The 26,034-nt window shown below is 40.6% G+C and overlaps 1 protein-coding gene across 3 annotated transcripts in view; it reads right to left on the bottom strand.

The window, feature by feature from the left end:
* Positions 1–26,034, bottom strand: part of diaph3 (diaphanous-related formin 3) — a 67,407-nt gene that overhangs the window by 17,019 nt on the left and 24,354 nt on the right. For all 3 annotated transcript variants that reach the window (XM_088413527.1, XM_088413530.1, XM_088413528.1), the window contains 8 exons: positions 25,499–25,600; positions 22,852–23,091; positions 19,454–19,583; positions 16,948–17,072; positions 15,273–15,437; positions 13,086–13,221; positions 7,955–8,050; positions 7,205–7,267 (listed from right to left, as the gene is read on the bottom strand). In XM_088413527.1, coding sequence (XP_088269653.1) covers positions 7,205–7,267; positions 7,955–8,050; positions 13,086–13,221; positions 15,273–15,437; positions 16,948–17,072; positions 19,454–19,583; positions 22,852–23,091; positions 25,499–25,600 — 1,057 coding nt within the window. The remainder of the gene's footprint in view (positions 1–7,204; positions 7,268–7,954; positions 8,051–13,085; positions 13,222–15,272; positions 15,438–16,947; positions 17,073–19,453; positions 19,584–22,851; positions 23,092–25,498; positions 25,601–26,034) is intronic.

Genomic DNA, 26,034 nt, shown 5'->3' with positions numbered 1-26,034 from the left:
TTAATAAAAACATGACAAGCCCGATACAAAAAGAGAGAGAGAGAGAAAAAAGACGTCATCAACCGAGTGAGCCAACTGTCAATGTGCAAAGTTGAATTTGCACATAAAACGAGCTGCGCTTTAACATTAAGTGTTTCATTACTTGATTCCACTTCACTGCCAGGGAGAGATCACAGACGTTTCATTTTTCTTGATCTATTTTGGTGCTCGTCATTTCGCCTCCGTAACACCCTTGACAGATAATTATCCATTAAAAAATGAAAAAAGGTCCTGCATTTTGTCATCTCCTACCTCAAGCTGTTTTTCAATATGACACAGTAGAGTGACGAGTTTGAAGGCCGGTGCTTACAATAAGCAGCTATAACATAGCATCTCGATATCAAAAAGCCGTTCTACGCCGTACGGGCCAACATTTCTTTCCTTGGTCTCTCAAATGGCTATAATGGTACTCGCGACGTCTTCATCTGACTTTGTCGCCGACTCCGACGAAGGATTCTTTGCATGTGTAAAGGATCATTTTTTTAAAGGTCCGTCCGCCTTTTACGTACGGAGGCTTCCTATAATCACTCGGCGTTCCGATAAATCACGTCAACCCCGCCGCAGCCCAAACACCTTCCGTTGTCGCGGCTTACGGCTCACTATGCCGCAGGCGGATGATTTACAGGCGGCCTGCTCCTTCCGTGGCTAAAACCTTCCTAGATAAGTCAGCCTTGTTCATCAACGCTTCAGACGGAGCCCGTGCGCTCTCAATTTTTTAACACGTAGCCCAGACAGGAGAAGGAGAATCACGTGAAAAATGGCGACGCATCGGCTAACGCGAGCGCGCTTCTAATATTTCTCCGTACTGAATTTGTGGCCCTCTCTTCCCGCCTTTTCTTTTACAAAGAATGGCGACTGGTTTCATATTCGAAGAGTATTTTTTGCAAACAAATCAAGAAAAAGAATCAAAAGCCGGAAATAATACTTGCAAGCTAGATATACATTTTTTTACATCAAATCTGAAATCAAAATGAAAGGAATTGACCTCAGCGGTTCTTGAGTGTACGGTGATAGCATATTCAGTAAATGACACGAGTTCAAGGGAAAATCTAGTTTTCAAATAATTTAAAGGCTGTGTGACGCGGAAAGAAAACATCACTCTTCGAAATGGTTTACTTCCCCAATCCACACATTGTCTGATGCGCTTCCGGTATTCTCACTCGAGCAGCGGGCAGGCCGGTGCCGGACATGTGACAGCCGTCATTGGGTGAGCGACAGGGTTAACATGACGGTCAGCCAATGGCAGAAACATTCTACTAAGCATGTTGGATAGGCAAATCAACGCCGTGTTCCTTTAAAAGGAGTCTATTGACAGCCAGCTGTTTTCCTGTATTGCAATCCATAATAGAGTGGTTGATATTCAGAAGGGCCTTGACAAAAGACCGGCTAGTGGATACAGTGGACAAGGAAAAGGGCTTAATGGGTTCAAGTGGAATTGAAAGCGGTTTTTACTTTCCGCGGGCTCGTGGAGAGAGAAATGTCAAGTATGTTTTTTTCCCCCCCATAGAGAGGAAATAGCTCAAAGTATTTGCAACCTGAATAAAAAAATGCCTCTGAAAGATAGCAGATTCGCATGCCGAGTAATACTTAGCTGATGGGGACAAGGGACAATTTATTACCTAGATTGTATTTTGATTTTATTAGAATAGCTTACACGCTCGTGCAAAGAAACACGCAGAGCAGGGGTCGCCCACCTTTTTGAAGGCGAGAGCTCTTACCAGTTTATGTTGATGATTCTTGACCATAACTAAGGAACGGCTATAATACATATGTAAATCGAGTGTAGTATGTAGCGTAAATGTTGTGTAATTGTAATGTTCCATCTCTTGTAAGCTATTTGCAGAACAGGCTTGCGGGCTACTCACGTTCATGTGATCTGTGGGGGCTACCACGTTGGTGACCCCTGACGTACAGTAACGTATTTTCCGCACTATAAGGAATGATAAGGCGCGCCTTCAACGAATGGGCTTTTTAAAAACCATGATGCCGTAACAAGCTCAGCTAACGCGAGCTGCCGTTAGCTGCAACAGGCACCGGTTGCCCACAGCCTACTGACATCTAGCTCGTCCCGTTACGGTAATAATTGTGAGAATACGGCGGATAAAAAAATTTAATATGTACGTCAAAACTCAACTTATGCGGCGAGTGATTCCTCGAGTGATGTCGAATTGGGGGAGGAAAAAAAAACCCCAACCTAATCTTCAAATTACCATTTGTTGGACACACCTATTTTTTGGGTAAAAATAATTAAAAAAGTGTATTTTGAAGTTTGACATGTTATTGTCATGTGGCGCTTTCAGCTGTGTATTCCATTGCACTTGAGGCCTGACCAAAAATAGATAAAGAAATAAATATTGCGCGGTTCAGGGACAGCGCTTTAATATCACGAGGTCTCGTCGCACCGGATCTGGTTCCATCCCTAGCGTAGGTAGCAGTTATTGAGCGCTATTGGTTTTCCTACAAAGTATGAGGAGTGAGGTTCTTGATCTGGCCAAAGTGCAGAGTGTCTTTGATTAATGATGATATATAGAGGTACTTATGTATCTTTTCTGGACTCCATTTTCCCTCTCTCAACACGCCGTTCACGGACTTTAATAAAACCCGCTGTGAATCTCCGGCTTCTTTTGCAATTTCTTTACGAGACCTTTTCCCCTTCCGGAGTGTGTCGATGATGGTGTTGCACACCTGTCAAGTCAGCGATCTACCCCGTGATTCTGAAGCCTACTAAGCCAGACTGAGACCATTTATAGGCTGTGGAAAACCTCAGCCGGTATTAAGTGTTAATTAGCTCACAAGGTTGGGAAAAAAGGAGGTACAATGTTGAACTTTAGCGAGATCATATTATAGTGTGTTTGACTTTTGTGACACCTCAATATATGGGCATAAAAGCTGAATTTTACAGGCAAGATGGCCGAGATCCTATCCTTTTTTGCCCATATCACCCAGCCTTAAAGCGAATATAATGAATTTGAATTAATATTGAGCTTACATATGAGTTCAGAGTATCGTATTTTATCGTGAGTTAATCGCCATGTAAATTCTTCATTTTTATTTCAATTATAAATGTATTTTTCCACCTAGAATTTTTATAACACCCTGTTTTGAAATTTTGATATGCTACAATGCTCCAATTTTGAAACAATTTAGATTGGGAGAAGGCGCAAAAAAAAAAATCAGAATTTTTGTTCAAAGAAAGTGTGATTTTATCAAATAACAACAAAACAATATATTTTAAGTTTTTTTTTTGGTTGCAATTTGATTAAAAACAAAGTTTAATATTTAGTGGAATCATAATGATATTCTTTTAAACTACTGATTGGTCTTGGCATTGATTGAAACAGTCTTTCAATGTAATCAAGAGGTATTTTTTCCCGAATCTTTAGCTTAACTTTCCACAAATCATCTTTATTCTTAATTTCCGATTGTCTATTAATAAAGTTTGACCGAGTTATCTGATTGTTTTCCCTTTAGCACGGCTCCATCTATTGGATGCATGGCGTAAGCCCTGCAACTACTGTAGCTCCTATTCTATGTGCCTTATTGTGTGCTGCACGTTATACATGAAAACACTTTTAAAATAGGCCCTTCATTGAAAGTGCACCTCATAATTCGGTGCGCCTTATAGAGCGGAAAATATGATGCTGTTGTTTTGATTCAAAACAAAGACTATATACAATTAACAAACCCAAAAGGAATTGTTACGGCTTTGTTGAAGTAAACCTCGTGGATTATTATCGCAAATAAACGCAATTACATTTGTGAACGCCTTTCCCATTTGAAACCCTACCTTACACCTTATTGGTGGGTTGCACAGCATATGACCGGAGCAATTAAAAGCAGCGGTAAGCAAATAGTGTATACCTTCACCACTCAACAACCTTAAGAAAACGGCTTTGAAAAAAACGTAATGAAATGATCAGACAGTGCCCGGAGAGACGTTTTCCGAGGGATACAGTTAAAAAGCTATGACTGCTTTATAGATTCAATAAGTCTCCTACACCCGTGTGGCTAACCACCATCGATCTATCATTCTGTACAGCCCAATCCAATTTTGAGAGCCAAGGAGCCCCAGAGCCCTAAAGCTTTAGCCAATCCCAGGCCAGCCAGCACAAAGCCTGCTTACCTTCATCCCTTGGAGTCGGGTGTGCCTGTGTACTTCTATGTGAACTTGTGAACGTGTGCCGAAGAGGACTGCAGACCCGCCACAAAAAAGATATAAATATAGTTAGGTATTACCGTAAAACAATATTCATTGGGGCCGTCTGAAACTTTCTTCATACCAAGAAACTCTGCAAGCTGGTGCTGTAGTTCTCCAGCTCGGTCTAGGTCGCGAGACCCATCTCAAGAGAACTTTTTAAGGCTCTCTGTCTCATCTCTGAATCAAAGGAATTTTTACTTCGTCTTGTTTCAGTCTCGGAGAGGGTGGACTCGGGTTTTTTGATCAAAAGCAGTTGAGACCACTGCTACGTCTACTGCTGTGATGGTTGAGAAATTGCATGATTTATGGAAGAAGTGAAACAAAAACTTCAATTAGATTTGTTTTGTTGTACGCTTTCAAAAAAACTATAGTTTGTTTTGCTAGCGAATGACATGAAGAAAAATACTCTGAGATTTGTTTTTGTAATTGCTCTTTAATCTATGCAGGCTTGTCTTTTTTTTGGGGGGGGGGGGGGCTCTGCGATAATTGCTCTATTCATTGACTTCACAACTGCACTGCGGTGAAAAATCCTCTCCGCGCTGCTTTTTCGGCACAAGTACATTTGAAATTATAAACACAGTTAGGTGCTATTGTAAAATATACATTGATCTACTGTAAAGACAAAATTTGAATGGCTTGGTAGTGTCGAGCTGAATTTTGTTCAAATTTGCTTCAAAGTTGGAGCATTATAGCCTATTTCAAATATTCAAATATTTCAAACAGGGTGCATAAACATTTTAATTAAATATATTTATAACTAATGCAGAGGTAAAATTGAAGAATTCACATAGCGATTATTTTTTGTTTGTCCCCCAAAGTCGAAAACTCGCGGCGGATGCAATGTATAAGGCGCACCTGATTATAAGGCGTATTGTCACCTTTGAAAACATTGGAGACTTTTAGCTGTGACTTATAGTGCGGAACATATGCTGGAAACATAACGAAAAACAAAAAAGGTACTGGGCATTTTGTTGTTGTTTAATATGAGCAGTCTTGGTCTTGTCTTAGGCTTGATAGTCTCTAGTCTTGATAATGTTTTGGTCTTGGTTGGCGTGACCTTGACTAGAACAGTAGGTAGCGCAAGCTGTGAAAAGACACGGCATTTTTAATCGCGCTGACGTTCTGCCGCCAGTTTAGTGGCGTCTTGCAAATGTTCATGTTCAAGAAGCTTCCCTGCAACATGTATTAATTATTTTTTTGCTGCTTCAACAGAGTGAAACAATTCCCCCCCCATGAGATCAATTACTAAAATGATACTCAGACCTCTCTAAAAAAGTTGGGAATTTAGGTGAGTTTGTGACTATACCGCGTAATAAACAGTCATTAAAACAGACCAATATCCGGGTTGAACTCAAGCCTTGCGATAAAAGGGCTCCATTTTCCTGTGAGGTAGGTGGGAGGGGAATAATGAGTGATGGGCTGAGGCACAAGTGTAGACTTCATACCAATAACAGATAATTATGTTTGGGGTGGGCCACTGTCAGGCCATGAGAGTATAGAATAAGACAGCAGGGAAATGGGATGGTAGGGAAATGTGGAGGAGTGTTATTTAGGAGGCAGATGGTAGAGTGGGGGAAATTAAGATGAATGGGTGCTGAGAGGGCTGAGCTGGTGTTTGGGCAGGGTAGAGAAAAGTAATTAGCTGTTTGCTGCGGGTGTTTGGCATCGAACGCCAGACCTGCTATGCAGACAAGTCTTGAGGTTTACAGGTCAACAAGGCCAGGTTTGCAGCTACCGAGCTACCTGCTTCAGGTCTGTATTAGCGTCACCATTCAAAATGGAGTCATTATCAATTCCGAGTTCTGTCACGTATAATATTTCTCGTTATAAAAAAAAAATCTGAGTCCCAGAATGCTGATATTGTTTTTTTACTGTACATTACAAATTTGTTTCAGGCAAACCAACTGCTTCAATCTTTCTTCCTCACGCAATTTCTCTTTTATTTCTGATGTTGCAGCTACCTCGATCTGTCTCTTTCCTCCCACACTTTATATCTCCCAACCCTTCATCGCTTTCCAAAGCAGAACAACTGAGCAAAGCCCTTTATCACTGCCATCAATGATGTGGGCGGCTTGAGCTTGAATAATTTTATTCATGCGTGCTTTACGCCAGCCCATGGGGATTTCAATTACAGGTGATAAAAGGTAAAAGAGGCACAATATGAGTGGCTGGGGCATGATGGCAGAAGGCCTTTGAGAGAAAGAAATACACTATTATATTGGTTTGCTATCCCTGAAAGCCAACTTAAAAATATCCATGTGTTGATTTCCTATTTTTCTAGCCTACCAACGCACAGGCAAGAAACTACAAACTCCGGAACGTAGAGGTCACCAACCGCTGTTCTGCTGCCCGGTCTGCGGATTAACTGGTAGCGGGCCGCATGAACCGCACCCGAAATAACGATGCTTTGGAACTGATTTAGTTCATCCTTTTAACAGTTATAGATCTGTTCGTTGAAGAGGTCAAAATTGTAGCAAAAGTATTCACAAATGAAACAGACGTCCATTGAAGAGACAGGCGACGAGCCTACGACTTTGAAAAAAGACCGGACCAGATAAGCTCGCACATGACGGCAGCCTCAAAAGTATTTTCCAGATTCCCAACAGCACATCTGTGTTAAGTAATAAACAAGCTGAGGGCTCCCATTAGTTTGTCGTTAATGCTGAGCTCATATTTTATGTGCGCTTCCCGTTCGCCATTCCCGGTCCACCATAAACATCTCAGGCGTCCATAGTGATTAAAAGTTTGGGGACCTCTGCCGTAATGTATTAGTGTTTGGTACTTGGTGAGAGAAGTGCTAGTACAGCAAGTCACGGCAAGACGGACAACTCAAAAGGTAAGGGGGCCAAGGAACACACATACAAAACAGGAAATTGTTAATGAAATGGTAATGATTCATGAGCGTAAGAAGAAAGTGTTAACCATGCCTGAGATTTTAGCTGAAAAGATAACTGTTTTCTGCTTTACCATAATTAACAGGCTTTAGAACCTGACGGTAGGAGCTGGGACTGATGGTCTGCTGCTGTTTTTCTGCAAAGGAGAGAGTTTACACACAATGCAAATGCATATTTGGAGCGTCAGAGAAAGCTTTGAACATTCATGAACCGCTTGACAACAATTCAGCTCCAATTACAACCACAAATACCATCTGTATTTCTCCTTTACCTGCCGATACATGACCAACACATACCTAAAAAACTTCTGCAAGCAGTAGTTTCTCTGGTGTCCGGTCACACGGGACACTAAATCCTTTTTGGAGCGGTATGATTGACTTGTGCTATGCCACTATTTTTGGGAGTTTGTTTTTAATAGGTGGGAAATTTCCCCCAAATATATGTGTTCATTAAGACTGCACCTTAGAATCCGGTTTGCGTTGCAGTCCATGCATAAACACAAACAAACAAAAAGATCTCCATATTTTATGCGCTCCGCTCAAATAAGCATTCTAAACTTAGTTAAGCATTAACTTGGAAGGAGTAAGTCGTATGGGATTCAAGAGTACAACATGTGGCTGCAGTTCAAATTTAAAAAGGGAACTGTTTCATGATACTCATTGAGATGAAAAAAAAAATATGGGTGGCTGGCTATAACCGGGTTAGACTTTGCCAACCACGTTTCCGGGTGACGGGCCGTAACCGGGTCGGGCTGTGGACAACTACATTTTATTCAACGCACATCCATAATAAGCATGTGAGTGTAAAGCAAAGGGAGATTTACCTCTAGGTCTTGGTGCTCTCTTCCTGCGGTCTCGGAATGCAGCTCCCGATTGTAGGGCTTCCAGCAAACTATCCATCACACCTGTCTCATCATTCTCTGAAAACCAAGAAGAAGAAGAGGTTATTGAAGAACATCGGATAAGGGAGACTTTCTTATACGTGAGTCTTTACTCAAAATTGACAGGATATCAAGCGTTTGCCTCACATGTAGCATATCAAACCTTTTGTACCAAAAACACAAGCTAGTGTGCGCAATTGAAAAAAATCAGAATCTAAGTGAGGGAACCGGAAAGGGCTACGCAAATTACTGACAAAATGTGATCAGACTTTAAACCTAAATCAAACAAGTACACCGGTACTGTATTTTCTGCAGGATAAGGTGCATTGAACCATAAGGCGCACATTCAAAGAAAAGCCTATTTTAAAATGGTTTTCATATACGGAGCGCACCCCGTTGTAAGGCGCATAGAATAGAAGCTACAGTAGTGGCTGGGGTTGCGTCCTAAAGGCATAACATTTTAATTCAATTAAATATTAAATATATAATATTAAAAAGGTATCAAATTGAAACCATAAACCTTCAAATATATTGTTTTGTTGATTTAAAACAGTGTCTGAATTTATTCAATACAATCACACTTTCTTTTACAAAAACGTGTGGTTTTTGCGCCTTGCCCCTCTATAAATTGCTTCAAAAGCGGTGTACAAGAATATTAATTGTAAAAAAAGACATTTATAACTGAGAATTTACATTGCGATTAAGTCATTCATTTTTTCATCCCCCCCAAAATGAAAACCGACATTCTACGCGGCGTATAAGGTGCATCGCACTGTTAGCTTTTGAGAAATCTGAAGGCTTTTAGGTGCACCTTACAATGAGGAAATGACTGTATGTGCCGATTACAAAAAAAACAAAAGAGCAACGATAAAGTATGGCTTTTCTCAAACAAGGGAAATACCACAGTCGTCACTTTCACGTGATTTTTCTTTTCACGGAATTTCAGCTTTAGTTCATGCTCACGTCTTGTTCTTCATCACTCGGAGCGGAGAAGCAACACGGATTTCTGAGCAAGGCCCGACGCTCCACGACGTCTAAAATTGTTTTGGCTGCCAAGACGATTTATCATCGGCGGGAGGTGTTCCACACGCTAACACACATACATGTTTTCCATCAAAAAGCGAATGCAGAAAAGAAACAAAACAAAGCAGATAAATCAAGCGAAACCTGCAGTGCGTGCCGTCAAGCGTAGTGGCCCATTTGCCACCAAAGTACGATGACATGAAATACAGTGGGAGCCTCTTGAGGGAAGGCGGGGGTTGGGGGGGGGGACTTCACTTAGAACTGCAGCCTGAAGATTATTGGCGAGTAAAAGCAGTCCAATTGTAGACATCTATCAGAACCCGCAGACAGAAGAGTGCTTTATAAAATATAGACAACCTGACGCTGAGCGTTTTAACGCATTGAAAGCCACACCCACACGCTTGCAAAGTTAGAACCAGATGTCCCACGCTTAGCATTGGGGGAGGCGCGCTTGACAGCGGAATATTAGTCATGCTACTGGTTGTAAGTTGGCTATGTTATGAAAGGTGGCATTGAAGATCTGGCGGGAGAATAAAGACATGCGAGGACCGAGACAGTGAGGAGTGCTTTCCCGGCGCTGGCGGCAGAACAAACTGATTGGTCCTTTGATGCGCGCAACTTGCCAGGCTCTCCTTTTTAAGCGGCGTTTGGGATCGCAACTCTTGCAACAGTTGTACAAGTTCCATGAAAAAATAAAGATGCGGGGCTCATTTACGACCACCTGCGCAAGTATTGGAACCCCTGAGGCTAGTTCCATTTTTTTTTTTTTTTTTCTTACCGTAGACTAAAAATATTTGGGTTTGGGCTTTATAAGATGGTATTTACAGGTATGCGCGTGTGCAGTGAATCAGAGAAAAATATTCTTGTAGTTGAAGTCATTAATCCACCACCGATTGCTTACCAAATTAACCTCGAATCATTTTGATGAGTTATTCGACTGTTTTTATTTTAAATTGTCGAAAACCTCAGAAATACTGTTGCATATATATATATGAGATTTTAGAAAAGGGGTGTCAAACTCGTTTGTAATCGAGGGCCACACTGCAGTTAGTTTCTCTCAGAGGTCCGGGATGACTGTCAAGTCAAATCAACACTCCATCACTTACCTAGTTTTAAATTCAAACTGTTCAAAAGAGAAATTGGAAACGAAATATGGTTGATTCTTTTTCCCGCACAAATTTCTTAAAGTTGAAGACAATTTGCAAGTTTGGTATTTCAGCCAGAAACACCAAGTCAAATGAGTATTTGGCGGGCCATATAAAATAATGTGGCGGGCCGGAACTGGCCCCCGGACCTTCAGTTCGACAACCGTGTTTTAGAATATCCCGACATTGGCTACGGGGGCTATTTACTAAGAATTGTTAAATATGATTCAGCAAAAGCCTAGAGGAGCACGAAACCCTCTCTCTCTCTTTGATAATTCTCTCTAATCTTCTCGCCTTTCAGTGCAGGTCTTTTTAATATTAGATGTTTAAATACTGCAGCTTGTAGCTATAGAGTGAGTGTTAACTAAGGCTCTAATGTGTAATACATCTGTGTACAAACATCTTAGCTCCTGGCCTATCCTGGGAGTTGACGCTACAGATTTGTCATACACAGGCACACTTGCAGATGGGGGGGACACACACGCGTGCGCGCACACACACACAAACCAATCTGAATTTAAATCTCCGTCGGGCTCTATGCAAATGGTTGTAAGATGAAGGTCTCACTCTCTCAAACAGCCAGATCACACATCGCAGATGGCGAGAACATTCTGTGTATACATTGAGTGTCCAATACCTAATTTATTTCAGGCAGACAGTACGTATTAGAATAGCATGATTACGGTATATGTCGCTTACTATTCCTTTGTATCTCTCTCTATACAAAAACGGTCACGTCCATTTAAAAATGTTCTTCAAAAAACCTCAACCTTTTGATTATCTAACGCTATTCATTGCGGTGTCCTTCAGCGTAATGTGGACAGCAGATTTTCTGGGGCTTTTAGGGAATTGATGGATGATGAAACGATTACATACAATATCTCCGTTGAGGGCAATCCTTCCTAACAAAGAGGAAGCTCTTTAGTTAATAAATATAGTCAGGGGTAGACAGAAAGAGCAGAAGAGTTTGTGAAAGAGAGATGGGCCCGGGTTAGTGGCAAAATGCCAAATCTCGATGAAATATTCATTTCATCCCAACAATTTGTGCGTGCGTATACTCTATGTCTGTATTGCCTGAGAATATTGTGCCCCCCTGGATGGTTTTAGCTGGATGGGGGTCTTGATGGTTGATGGATGGCCACCGTGTCCCAACAAGGCTGGAATGTCCGCGCATGGGGTTAGAGGAGAGATGCTTGGGGCCGTAATAACGGCGAGCGATAGCATAGGTCTTTTTAGGTGGTTCGAAAGCGTCAAAATAACCTCTGAAAAATAGATGAGCTTTCCAAATGACCATTTCCATGCCTGATATAGGAAGAAAAGCTTTCCTCAGTGCAACAATTCCCATCCCAAGCAGCAAGTGACATCCTACAAAGCAGCTACAAATAAACGTGGGAAAAACAAACGATTTGGAAGTTTGGAACATTGTGGTGTTCAGCGATAACGTCGGACCGGAGGAAGAGCCCGATCTCTGAGTTAGAGCTTCACTATATCATCTTGTGCATATTGATCAATTGAAGCTTTTACTTTACCATTCAGTTTTTTTTTCTTTGTCCAACTGGAAACGATGACATACCCCCTCCAGCAGAATGTGATTTTATAGATTTACACTGTATTATTAAACCCTGTAAAACATCTGTGAATTCGTCTTAAACTTTGCCACTGAACAGTGAGGGAAAGGGAAGCTTGGATATGATATTTATCCAAACATATGACGGAATTTTGGCACACGGAGCTGTTGTGGTTTTATATGTGTACTCTGTCTGCGGGCGAGCTACAATGGTTGGCAAATGTTAGCTATAGATGCTAGTATGGGGCTGGGACTGATGGGCTGGAGTCGTCTGCCAGTCTTAGTTTTGGCATTGAAAATAGGTCTGCAGGCTGTGTTGTTGAACAAGTTCTTGGCATCAGCAACGCTCCAAAGGGAAGGGGTGGGGGGGACAAAAAAAAAAAAAAACAACAACACACAACTGCAAGCTTGAAGCATGTTCTAAATTTCTAGTTAATCATCACTGAAGGGCACAGGCATGAACATTTTTTTTAAGTAGTAAGTATGCAAAAAAATTCTGCATACACGCTCACATGAATTACCATAATTTCTCAAATATAAGACATGCTTGTTTTCCCAATAATTTGTGCCAAAAATATGGGTGCGTCCTAAACGGTAACTTAAAAATAAGATTTTTTTTTTTATTGATTTATCTTTTAATTCAACACCATTCTTGGAATATTGATCTGTCAGCCACATGTCGGGTTTGAAGGCTCAGGTGTGCGTTTTTATATATCAGCCGTATCCTGACTTACAATAATTACCCGAATGGGACAAACTTGGTGAAACGTGGGTGGTGCGCAACTTTGGGTATTTATGGCAAAATGCGAGGAAAATAAAACAACTGCTTGGAGCACATTCAACATTACGCAGGTGAGATGTTCACTGACTGCTCACAATGTGGGAAATCGAATCACAATGCGCAACAAATATATAACTTACAGACACAAGAAAATATAAAAAGTTAGGAAGAAGTGTTGGTTCATCTTGTAAACAGTAACATCCTGTAGAAAATCCCAAAATTTGACCCAAACATTAATGGTGCGTTCTATACACAGGTGTGTCACCTATTTGGGGAATTATGGTAAATATGCAAAATTAAAAATTAAACAGTTTTCAGACTCCATTGTTCCCAGAACGTTTCTCACTTCAAACACGGAATTAGATTATAACGCGTACGATGCGACGAGGCCCAAAATATTTTCTTTCGCAGAGCTCTTTTTGTGAATGACCATCTACGTTTCAACAATTTAGTAGTTTCTTACCTTGGGAGAGTGATGAAATTTGATCGGAGATTTATGTAGCATACAGGCATGTCACGACAACAACAACCGTACGTAAAAAATGAAACGGTCTGTACCCGCATTAAGTTCCAGCAAGCCACTCTTCTTCTGCTGCCTCTCCTGCTTTTCCCGCTCAGCCTTTTCCTTCGCTGCCTGTGCTCTCCTCTGTTTCTCCTCAGACTCCTTGCGCTTCATGTTGTCTTTAAGTGCTTGCTGTAAAACGAGAAACAAAACATGTAACGGCAGAGAGAGTAAACGTTGGGTTCAATATTCAGATGGCATCAAATGTGTTGAATGTTCATGTTTGCTTAATATCGCCGAAATGTGGTTACAACTAAAAATCATGCAACCAAATTTGCAGTATTTATAGTATTTATTTTCTTCTCTAAACTACAGCAAAGCTTACATTATTGTTTAGTCATTATATCAAATCACTAAGAACAATAAACGCCTGCTCAATCATCATTAGAACGACAGTATATGCAAATTAGAGTATACAAATTTGCGCTGGCATCAGCTAGCATTTCTTTTAAATTGATAACCTTATACCATATGTTAAACCAGTGCTTCTCAAATAGTGGGGCGGGACCCCCATGGGGGGTGCGGGTGACCCCAGGGAAAAGGCGTTGTATATGTCATGTAATTGCAATAAAATATGAATTTTCATTTCATTTTTGATACTGTTACAACTCAACTGTAGCCCATATAAACACAGTAAAACATAATTAACAGTTGTTGAAAGTTGATTTATATTCCTTTTTTCTTTAGTTCGCGTTAAGAAAAAGAGAGGGCTGGGAAAAAACCCCACTTGTTCCTATCATCAAAGATAAGACAAGGTTTCATCCATAACAAATCAATACAACAAGTGGTCCTGCTAAGAGTGAATCACACTTAAGTTCACAAAGAAATTGCAGCAGGAGACGAGCAGCGCAAGAGCAATACTTCACAAGCCCGTCGTTCCCCCAAAAAAAACCTTCTATGATCACAATCACTAGATCAAAACACGGCCATCTCTAAAATCAATTCTAAGTGGAGCGCAGTAAAGGAATAATCACCATTAACAAAAGGAAGTTTGTGAAGCAAACCTCATCTTAATTTGCGTTTGAGATTCGAAGGAACACAAAGGCACAAAAGCAATCAGAACTCGGGTCTTCTATCATTAGGAAAAATGTCATGAGTCATGCCATATTGTGCATAGCAAATTCTAATAGAGTGATGATGCGGAGTGAGGGAGGGAGAGCCAAAGACAGAGAGGATATTGCCCTCAGCTCTCCTCATCACTCCAGGTCTGTTTTCCCCCCGCCTCTCCTCCTGGATGTCTGCCATTAGACACGCTCAATTGGATTCCTGTCAGATGTGCGGCCTCGCCCTGGGTCTCCTTCCTACGGGTGACTGAGCATGTGTGTGCGCTGCTTTGTGTATGCCTTTGTACGCGCTTGTCATTTCGCTGTTTTTATTTATTTCATTTTTTTTTTCCCTTTTGTCGAGGGAAAGCTGCTTTGCTTTTTCCACGCATAAACGTGCACGCATATTTTCCCAACACAGTTGCACTTCAAGGCTCAGTTCATTACACGCGGTGGTCTCCGAACAACATGTACCCATTAGCGCGGACCTTGGCACAGCAGTGTATATGATGACACAGATTTGACCAAGGGGTTACTGTGCTGAGATTTACGGCGTGAAAGCATTGTTTGACCTCGCCTTGGCTCCCGGCGGCGCGACGGCGGGAAGATACCTTATCGACATGCTACTAAGGGTGTCGCCCGCTTACGCCTTGACCTATTAATTCATGAAAAAAAAAAAAAGATGTATTCACATAATCAACGGTAGACGTACATTTCATGTTTGTTTTTGCTCATTCTAATGGTTGCATATAAGTAAGTGACACTCACACTGGGTTTTCTCTGGGTAATCAGGTTTAATCCCGCTTTCCCCCCAAAAATATGCATTATAGGTGCTGTATTTTCCGCACCGCAAGGCGCACCGGATTATAAGGGGCACCTTCAATGGATGGGCTCTTTTAAAACCGCTTTCATGTGTAGGTCACACCACTATGTATAATATTGTTCATACGGCTACAAATGGCTTGTTTTTATAAAGCTAATATCCATACTTGGCCCTATATATTCTTATTATATTGTTGTCTTTGGCGTTACTTCCTCTGAATTTTTATTTCACCGTCTTCCAAATAAAGTGAGGTTTTGTTCCTCTGCGAATCCTGAACATGCGATGAAAGTGTACCTTGGGCCTCTCGGCGCACTCACCGCGAACATGGTCCGGAAGTTGCTGAGATCAGTGAAGAGCTCCTCCACCGATGTTTTCTTTGGATCAACAGCAAAATACTCCAAAAGATTCAGGTAAAGTGTCTCCATGCTGCTGTGCATGGTCACCAGCTTGCCGTACTGCTCACGTGCCGCTTTGCTGAAGCTGTGAAAGTGCTGGTCAAGGCCCAGAACAAACTCTTCAAGCATTTGGCATAAATGTCATGGAAATACATGTGATTTTCCAATGGGGTAATCCTGGGGGTACGTGAAGGCACTTCAGGGGGCATGTGGGATTTTAACAGTGGTTCATCCAATGTAATGTAATGATTTTTCATAGCGTGACAGGAGCAATGCAATCGTCTTTTCCAACTAAGAGCTGATTAATTGGAAAATGATGCAGGCTTTTGCTTAACTCTGTAACGGTGACTCTTTTGCAAAACGTCACGTGACTTTTGTTAGAGAATAAACATACGTGAAGCTGACGGGGATGTGGACAACTACTGTTCCCTGGGAGCCTTGTGGGAAAGGAGCGGTTGTCAAGGGCCTCACCAATAGGATACCCTACCTACTTTTTATCTGATGTGAATTGCATTTTGTTTACTTCATTTGATAACCTGTTAGAAATCTGCAATTTGTTGCTAGAATTAAGACATACAAATATCAGCAAGCAGAAACATTAACATAAGGCAGAAAAACATACCCACGGTGTCCTGACATTTTAAGCATCAATCACAAACTCAAATTGGCCCTTCCACGTTGAACGTACTGACAGCTCTGCTCCCCAATCCACTAAAATGCTAAACATAGATTTAGAATCTGTCAATTTGGCATTTGCAAGACCTTTGAAAGGTAGATAGAGTATCGGGATGAACTAATTAAGGCCTCCATTTTGAAACTCATATCAAATCGCCGCCTAAGCTCTGCAAACAGTCTGACACCATAGCCTTAGGACATCGTCTATCTTCCCGGTGAATAACAGTAAAAGTTAATACAAATTAATCAAAAAGCCCCTAAATTTGCAGAATGTGGATCTTAGGCACTTCTTTATCTGAGAAGAATCAGACCAAAATGATCATGTACTTTATTTTTCGCACTATAAGGCACACCTAAACGATTTTCTCAAAAGCTGACCTTATAATCCGGTGCACCTAATACAGTGCAAAAAACGCCAAGTTTTCATTTTAGGGAGACAAAAAGATGAGATATATAATCACCATGTCAATTTTTCAATTTTTGCCTCTGCGTTTCAGTTATGAATGTATCTTTTACAATGAAACATTTTCACACGCCCTCTTTGAAATTGATATGCCATATATGCTCCAATTTTGAAGCAATTTATATGGGGATAAGGCGCAAAATCCACAAACTTCTGTAAAAGAAAGCGCAGTTTCATATAGAAATCCAGAGACTGTTTTTAAATCAAAAGATGAATATATTTGAGGGTTTTTGTTTGCAATTTGAACTTTAAAAAAATGATGTTTAATATTTAATTGAATCATAATTATTGTATTCTTTTCAACTCTGGAAAGAATCTTTTTCTTCAAGACGATCTACTAATTACATCCGGTAAAGTGAGTTGAGTCACCTGCCACCAAAACTCTCCACTTCAAGGGACCATTGTTTATTCAAGAAAACCCACCTGAGAATGCAGCGTACTACTGTGTTTAAAGGATATAGTCATTTTACTGGCAAACATGTCACTGGGGTCATCAGGGGACGAGAAAGTCTCAAGGTCTCTCTCCAGCTGCAACAGCTGCCTCTCCATCTGCCTGAGGCTCTTTTCCAAATTCTCTGCAGACACTGACACACACCAACATGCATTCAGGCGAACGCAGATTCATAAAAGCACAAAGGACACACGTGGCCGTGCCCAGAAAAATCGAAGGAGAATGAAGCAGTAAGGACAGCACGGCTACTTCAAAAATGCGGTATTATTTTGAGGGGCTAAATAGATCAAAGGGTCAGAAAATGCACGTAAGAAATTAACAGAGAACATATAAATGGGACGCAGGTTCATGTTTGAAAATGGGGCGTCAGGGGAGCCCTTGTTTTCGCCTTCTGTCTTCCAGTGAAAGGCCATTCACGAATAAAGAAATAACATTTGGATATCTAATCGGCCGGAGCAAAAAACTTTTGCATGTTCATGTTTGCACACATCTGACAATTTGGTGACATAAAAGAGAAAAAATATATCTTTAATATATTTTACCGGTACCCAATTGACCCGTCCGACTGGCGTATGTCAACATCTGTAAAAAAATATATGTACTTAATATGAACAAATCTGGTGGTAAGGAGCTACGAGGCGTATTGTGTCAGTGGCATCAAACGTTTGCATCTCCCCACTTTTACTTCTGTGTACAAGCTAGAGTGATTCGGAGCGCTGGGGCCTGAACGGCAAAGTGGCCGAGGGATCGCTGCCAGATGTACAACGATTTAAAGAAATAAAAATTGTTAAGCTTGCGGAGGTCAAATCCCCCACTGACACCTCTTTACAACCTGCTGTGCCATAAAAAGAAAGAAAAACAAGTAGCGCACACACGTGCATACTCTTTTGCCAGGGCACAACAGCGCACACACAACAAGCGCTTCAATTTGCAGTACATCATCTTATGTGAGGGAAATAAGGGACTAAAAATGCTATGAATTTTGCTCCCGGGCAGAACCTACAGACACAGCAAACATTTTTGAGGTGCACTTTATAATGCAACATAATAGCATTAATTTAACACACGCTATTTAGATGAAGGCCGAAACGAGTTCAAGGAATTTGAGTACCTCGGCTCAACAAATATGAATGTTTTCTTGTCCTGGATACCTGCTTATTAGTGTATTGTTAACAATTGTTAACTGGATACATGACAGGAAAACACGCAGGAAATGCGGCGAGAAGGACAACTTAAAATAACGTTTTCTGAAATCACGATCAATCACCGCTAAAAAACCCCCCCCAGACATATTTACTCTGACATTTATACACAGCACATATTACTAGTGATTAAAGGTGGCCCAGGCTTTGTGATCGCTGCATCTCGCATAATTTAGCTTGCTAGCAGCGCTCAAGTGCTCTATATAGGCTGGCGTGATGATACAAATTACTGCGCACTTTGATGCTAACAACATGATACAGTTTCCAGTCGTATTGATCATATTTTCAAAAACGTTTGACTCAAATGACTTCTGTTTCACAGAGCAATTTCGTCTCATTGACCTAAGATTATGGGTAGATTTCTGTCTGCAATCGAATGTCTCTAGAAAAGTGTGCAGGAAAAACCAAAATGTTGCTCAACAAATAGCAATAAATGTTGACATTCAAAATTATGTGGACAATAGGTTGGTTTATAATAGTTTTTCGCCTTAATAAAACATTTTTCACAGTTTTCCCTTTTTTAATCCAAGTACTTATGATTGAATTCAAATTTTCCGTAGGATATCTGAATACCAAAAACACTCATATTTATTTACTTAATATTTGGACATTCACACTGAGCATAAATATCCACTCATGACTGCAGCATCAATTCTATACATTAAAAATAAAATGTCAAACAGAAGAGTCTTCTTCCCTGAAATGAAAAAGGAATGCTGACTTATCCCCTTTTAATAGCATTTGTACAGGTCGGTGCTTTTGTCAGGTCTTTCGGTGGGAACAGTTTATTTACTGCTTATCTACTTCACAAAAATTCATTTTGAGGTTAAAAGTTTAATGCCGCTTTCCCAGACGAGTGTTTTCTCTGTCCTGTCAAGATCATAATGAGTTTTTGCTGATAGAATATCCCGCTATACTGTAGTTACTATTAACAAATAATTAAATCAACCTCCCTGCATTTTTGGATGAGTACAAACTGAGCATTAATTAATAATAAAGCTTGATAAATCCCAATGCTCGTTGTTAGAAGATTCAAATAATTTAGTTCTACATCAGTACAGTTCTGTTCATCATGGGCAAAGAACTCATGTATGATTTGTCATATTTAACAGCCGTCCACCCATTCATCCATTCACGTTTTAAACTCTTTTGTCCTGTTCAAGTTGGCGGGTAGCATGAGCCAACCCAAACCGACAGGCGGAAGACAGCCCACGCCGCCCAATGGTCACCAGTCAATCGCGGGCCAACGATCGCAGAAATTGTAAAATGGAACAACCGGTGTGTGTGGAGTATGAATTTGCATGATGATTACCCCTGCTCGCTCGGTCCACATGTCGAAGGTCCTCGACAAATGTGATCACGTCTGGGAACTCCTCTTCACATATTTGCGCCAGGAAATGGAGCAAGGTGGTCTTCTGGTCAACTGACTTGGTATCCTTTAGCTGTCGAAAGCACCGGGAAACACGTTCGAAGGATGACATTATCCATTTCACCTAGCATACCGTATTTTCCGCGCAAAAAGGCACACCTAAAAGCCTTCAATTTTCTCAACAGCCGACAGTGCACCCTATAATCCGGTGCGCCTTATACAATGCATATACCGCGAGTTTTCTTTTTTAGGAAACGGATAGATATGCTACATATGCTCTAAATTTGAAGAAATTCATACAGGGACAAGGTGCAAAAAAACGTGAGTTTTTTGTAAAAGAAAGCGGGATTTCATCAAATAAATCCAGAAACCGTTTTTGAATTGACAAAACAATATATTTTAAGGTTTTCGGTTGGAAATTGATTAAAAAAAAATGTAACTAATATTTCATTGAGTCATAATTATACTCTCCAACTTTTGAGTGATCTTAGCAGTCTTATAATGTAATAAAAAGGTATTCCTCCCCCATTCTTCAGATTGTACTTTGCACAAGTCATCGTTATTCAAAATGGCTGATTGAGAAGTTTGATTGACTTATGGTTATGGTTTTGTTGACATTCCTTAAGCGCAGCCCTATCTAATGAATGCTTAACACAATCCAAGCGTCTATTCTATGTGCCTTATACTGCAGCGCGCCATTCAGTTTTCAAGTTTCAAAATACACCATTCATTGAAGGCGCGCCTTACAATCCAGTGCGCCTTCTAGTTCGGAAATTACTGTAATACAATGTGTACGGTATCATGGTGTTCGCTGAAGAAAGTGAAGACAATCTCTCGGCAGCTCAGCAGCTAAATGCTACTTGTTGGGACCCTTTTAAACATCCATGATTATATTATCCTGTATTGTCATTCAAAATACGAGAAGAAAATAAAGTTTGTCAGGTTTCTAAGCTGCAATTTCATGAATCTGTTATTTTATTCTCATGAGTGCCACATCTGTCAGCCTTGATAACAACATCCATGTTTGTGTTGTCAAGTTGCACAGAGGGAGTTCAGATGCCAAACAAAAGCCATCAAATGTAGCAAGTTGAAGACAGCACTTCACTCATTTATTTTTTTTGAACTGGCAAAAATGGTTTGCAAATTGTGTTGACAAATACTACGTGGATAGGAAACCTGTTTTTGCGTCTACATACTGTATTTAGCACAGTTGACCGGGGCCTGATGCCTATCCTTGGGAATAGCGGGGCTCAATAATACATAAATTGGTAAAAAAAAAAAAAAAAAAATACATTTTGGTTCACAGCATTCATTACATGGTGCAGTTAATTAAGTTATCAGGCCAGTAATTCTTGTCATATGTGTTTCTAGTTGCATGGGTTTCATATTTTACAAATGCATGCTTAATTTATTAGTTCTGTTTTGAACTATGACTAGGCTGTGACACGGAGGTCAATTTGTTGCGCAACTTCCTTGCATTTCTCATCCAAGAATTACTTGGAAAGGTGGAAACATTGCTTTGTTTTGGATGACAGGTGAGGAGAATCAGCTTATAAAGACACTTTATGATATAGATTTAAGAATACAAGGCTAAATTTGATGTAATGAAATGACACCAGCGTTACTCGTATACACAAGTGATGTAAAGTCAATACAGTAGAAAGTTTAGACATGTGGCCAATTATTTTTTGAAAGGCCATAGCCTATTTAATCAACCGGCCAATTAAGCTCTGGGGCCCTGCAATTGACGATCCCAATATTTGCTTTGCCAGAAAGTGGACCGTGGAATAAGTAGAAGGACTTTAAGGTAAGCAGAAGGATAATGTTTGCTATTATATACAATAATCGGCCTTTCATATCAGTTCCTTCCTCGACCTCACCACAAAGGTGATTCCAATCATCCAAAATGTGCGCTGAATCATCAGCTTTTCAACATTTCCAACGGAAAAACAAACCTTTATCAGTTGATGTACCGCCGCTCAACGAATTCATCAAGTCGACACATACAATAAACGTTATTTATCGGAACGTAATATTGAAAGCACGAATTTAACAGGGCAGAATTTTGTCAGTGATGAATGGGCGCTTTGGTAGTTTCGCAGCTAAAGATGGATGAGTCTCCTGCCTAAGGATTACACTCTGCTCTCTGTCATCATCACTAACATGCAGAAAAACTGACTGCTCTGTCTCCATCCTATGCAAATGCACAGGTGTTTGAAAGTCCTTGCCACCTGAAACAAGGATAGTCCAAAGAGGTTCACGTACGTGATAAAGGTCAGATTAGCTTGATAAATTATGTACTGGCCGGGGTTCCTGCACGTTTGCCATTTACTTTTTTTTTTTTACCCCCCCGGAACGGAACGAGGGGAGACTCGCTATATTTTCATTTAAAACAAATTCCAAATTTGGCATCGGACTGGCAGGGAGCTCTACCAGCTGGGGATGATTCAAAGTAGCCCCATGCATGACTTTGCTGTGACAATTATGTATTGGTAATACTTTACCGTTTACCGTAATTCCCCAAATATGAGATGTCTTTGTGTAATGTTGAATGTGCTCCAAGCGCTTGTTTTTCCTATTCCTCGCGATGCAGCTAGAGTTCATTTTCCCATGAATACCACTAAGTTGCGCAAGTTTATGATTTTGTGTATATGCCAAAAGACTGCGATTAAAAAACGAGTCAAAAGGAATACTTTTCTGCGCGCTCCAACCAGTGGGCTCAGACGTTGGTTCAGTCTGTTCGCTTCTTTTATTGAAAATAATGCCGGAACAACTTCAGGTAACACGAGCTGCTGTTAGCCACACTGGCCGCACAGCCAACTGATGTCCGCCCTCTAGCTCGTCCCGTTATGGTAATTATTGTAAGCAAGAATATGTCCGATATAGGAACGCGCATTAAAACTCGGCTTATGTAGCTGACAGATCAATCTGTCTCAAATGGTGCTGAATAAATAAATAAATAAATTAATAAATGCATAAATAAGATACCGTTTATAGAACGCACCCATATTTTTGGCATTCATGATTGGGAAAAAAGTACCTCTTGTATTTGGAGAATTACGGTAATTGCTGCATTTTTTTTGTCAGCAAAGGACTGATTTGGATATGTGACCGGTTACCAGGTAAAAGTTGCAAAGATAAAAGCCAGAAATGCGCAAGTTGTCTACACAACTCACACGGTACAAACGATTATTAATGACCCTGCGTTTGACTTTGCTCAGTGATTTTGATTGAATCAATTAAAATGACAGCGCACCTTGAATAATGTGCTTAAAAGCCGAACGAGTGCATCCTACTTCATCAAATGAAAGTTTAACAAATGAGAGGTTAACAAAGCTCACCTTGCAGAGGGAGCTGAGGTCAAAGCCGAATGACTGGGCATTTCGAGAACCTGCGTTCAGGTAATTGCCCAGCAACAGCACAAGTTCCAGCAAGCGGCCGAAGGACTGGCTCATCTTCACTTCGTCGCAGGCGGCATTTACAGCCAGAATATCTGGACGCAGATTGTTTACCTGCTCCTCAAATTGCAATCGGAAGAGGATATGGTTGAGTCGTGGGCGAAGTCGCTTTACGCTGCTCATCTAGGAGGTGACGCACAGATGGAGAAGGAAATAAGACAACAAGAGGTGTTGAACCAAAAACAAGGATGAATACAATCATATGAATCTCCCTAAAGTAACCAACACCCACTCTTGATGGATTCTTACGAAACAAGTTGAATTCGAAAACATTCAGGCTACCGCCGTACGCTATACTTTGCTAGGCATGCGTAATAGATGCTGTCATTGATGCGATTTGGGACCCAGGACCGTTAAGTGAATTATGGCGTTAGTGTCCGTATATGGAACGTGATCGGAATATACAACAGGCTGACTTGGATTACCGCTCTCACACAATTACAGCAAATTGGAAAATATTGCATTGGGCCCCAAGACCTGGACGCAACGGTGATTGTGGATGCGTGTGGCGTTGGAGGGAGGGCTTATGTTAAAACAACAGCAGGCCGTGCCATTTGATGTTCCATCCAGTGCAGCACTTCTCAAATGTGAGTGTGAGTACTCCTGGGGATACATGAAGGCACTTTACCGGGTTTTCTGCAGGTTTCTGCAAATGGAATTTAATGCCGTGACAAGAACAGCGTGTTTTCTTTTCAACTGAAGAGCAAATTCATTGGAAAAGAAAGCAACTCTTTACGAAATTGTGTTAGTGTCTCCTATTCAGAATAGGAGAAATAAATACGTTACGCAATCTATAATTCAATAGATACCACCAAATGTAGTTACGCAGTTTAATAAATCACACATGGATGGCGCAGCACTCGCATTCAAAATTGCTTTGCACTGGGGTACTAGGCTGAAAAAATATTTCACAGATGGCACATCATTGAAAAAAGGTGGGCCAATGAGCTTGCGTAATTATAGCTACAGAAATGTTCTCAAATGACTAATATGTACGTGTGTGAATATACGCAACAACTTCATTACATTTAATAACTGAAGGGGAATAGAAACAAAATATTGCAAACAAAATCTTAATACTTTGGACCATGAAGCATATATTTATATATATGTGTAAAGCTATTTGTGAGTAAATGTTTTGGCAACTTGTAAAATGTGTCTGCGTGAAGTGTCAACAACAATCTAAATCCCAGATGAAAGACTAATCCAAAACGCTGCCAGTCATGAGCTGCGACTACACGTGAATGGGGGCTATGCATACTAGTAAATATGGAAATGATGGCGCTGAAGCCAAGTCCAATTAGCAACTACAAAAAGTATGTATGGCCACGCTGAGATCTAAACCTAGAGCTGAAATATTTTCATTTTGATACAACATGGAAATATGTGTACCGTTAATACAAAGATTATAAAGACATTTTCGAGACAAAAAAATTAAAGTGTCCCTACTGGGTAGTGAAAATGACAAGGTGTTTTTTTCGGAGATTTTCAGTCATGGCACATTCATAAAGTGATACACTCCTCATGCAAATTTCTCAGCAGGTCTTTTGAAAAGTATTTAAGAAAGCGATGCAGAAAAATTAAGCAGCAGAGTTGCTTTTTAAGAGTGCATAAATTAGTCAGGTAGTCCAGGTGTCACTTCAGGCTCAAACAAGACTGAATTTTAAAAAGATGTGCATGAGAATATTTATTGGAAAGTGCAGCTACTCAACTCATTCTCGCCACAAAGAAACGCTCAAAGAAAGCATAATGTACATTCAAGATATATTTCAAGAAATCGTCTCTCTGTATTATGAGTTTTGGATAACGATTGAGACATTTTTGCAGGGCAAAAAGAGAAAGTCTTGTGAAAATGCTCAACTTGTGCAACTTCAAAATAATCTCGACTTTCAAGTTCAAGGTCAATTGCTGGTTAGTTTGCAAGTTAAGACCTAATTACGCTGACATACAGTGTCTGTTGCCAGGGATTAGTTCTAATGTTAACGGGCAACAGAACTAGCAGGTGCAAGCAGTACAAGATGCTAACAACGTTAGCGGCACTCATATGGGCTAGCAAGCGCTCTCAACTTTTCAAAGGCAGTTTCATAGATGTAAATGGCTCAAATGACATTTGCTGTTGCTACTGATCACTTTTTAGCAAGGCGGGCTTACTAAATATGTTTTGGCCAGCAAAAATGTCGACTGTGGTTCTGATACCACTTTATTTAATAAACCAAATGGGAAGACATTTGTCGATTAAAGAGCAGAAAAAAATATGTCCGCTGCTAAGCACATCTTAAATTGAAGTAAAAATAAAGCTATCTGAAATGAAAATGTTGATTTATTGATCGGAAATGTATTTTATTGTCTTTTGTATTTATAGTTGTTCTTCAACCAAGGGAATTTTTTTTTCCGTCCAAATACCGAATTATTTCAGACGATTTTCAGAAGGAAATCCATGAACCAAAATATTCGATAGCTGCAGCCCTAGATTAAGAATAAAATGAAGATATTTGGGAGTTTGTTTGTTTGTGTTTGCATAGACACTTACTATAACCCCAAACTGCTCTGGCTCGGATAAATTTGGATAGTCATCCTTGTACTTGGCCAAAGCATTCAGCTGCTCCTGTTCAGGTAAGTGCTTCACAAGGTTCTACAATGACAAGAGGAGAATATGAATAAATGTTGCTGGTGGGGAGGGATGATCGGGGGGGGGGGGGGGGGGGGGGGGGTCAAAGACAGGACGTTTGAAGATTTTAGCAAAGCGTAGCGCCGAGCGAGTTGGTGAAATCTACTTTTCTAAAAAAAAAAAATCTCGAAACAGATGTAGCGCTTGGGTTTTCGAGAACACATGATACTCACTCTCATGCTTTTTTCTGTCTCTCAGTTTCCAAAATGTGATGCTACTACATTTCTGCCAGAAAGCATAACCGGCCTTCTGGCTCTGAAAAATGTGAGAAGAAGAAGAAGAAAAAAACGCACCTCACCGAAAATGGGGTTTCATGCAATTACGCCAGCCGCTCAAAGCCAGATTAATCTGTTTCTTGGACTTCCCTGCGGGCTCAATTTACAAGCGGTGCCATTGTT

This window comes from Hippichthys cyanospilos, chromosome 4 (assembly GCF_059441005.1).
Source record: "Hippichthys cyanospilos isolate Australia breed blue-spotted pipefish chromosome 4, RoL_Hcya_1.0, whole genome shotgun sequence".
NCBI lineage: Eukaryota > Metazoa > Chordata > Actinopteri > Syngnathiformes > Syngnathidae > Hippichthys > Hippichthys cyanospilos.
This window is presented reverse-complemented; position numbering and strand designations above follow the sequence as displayed.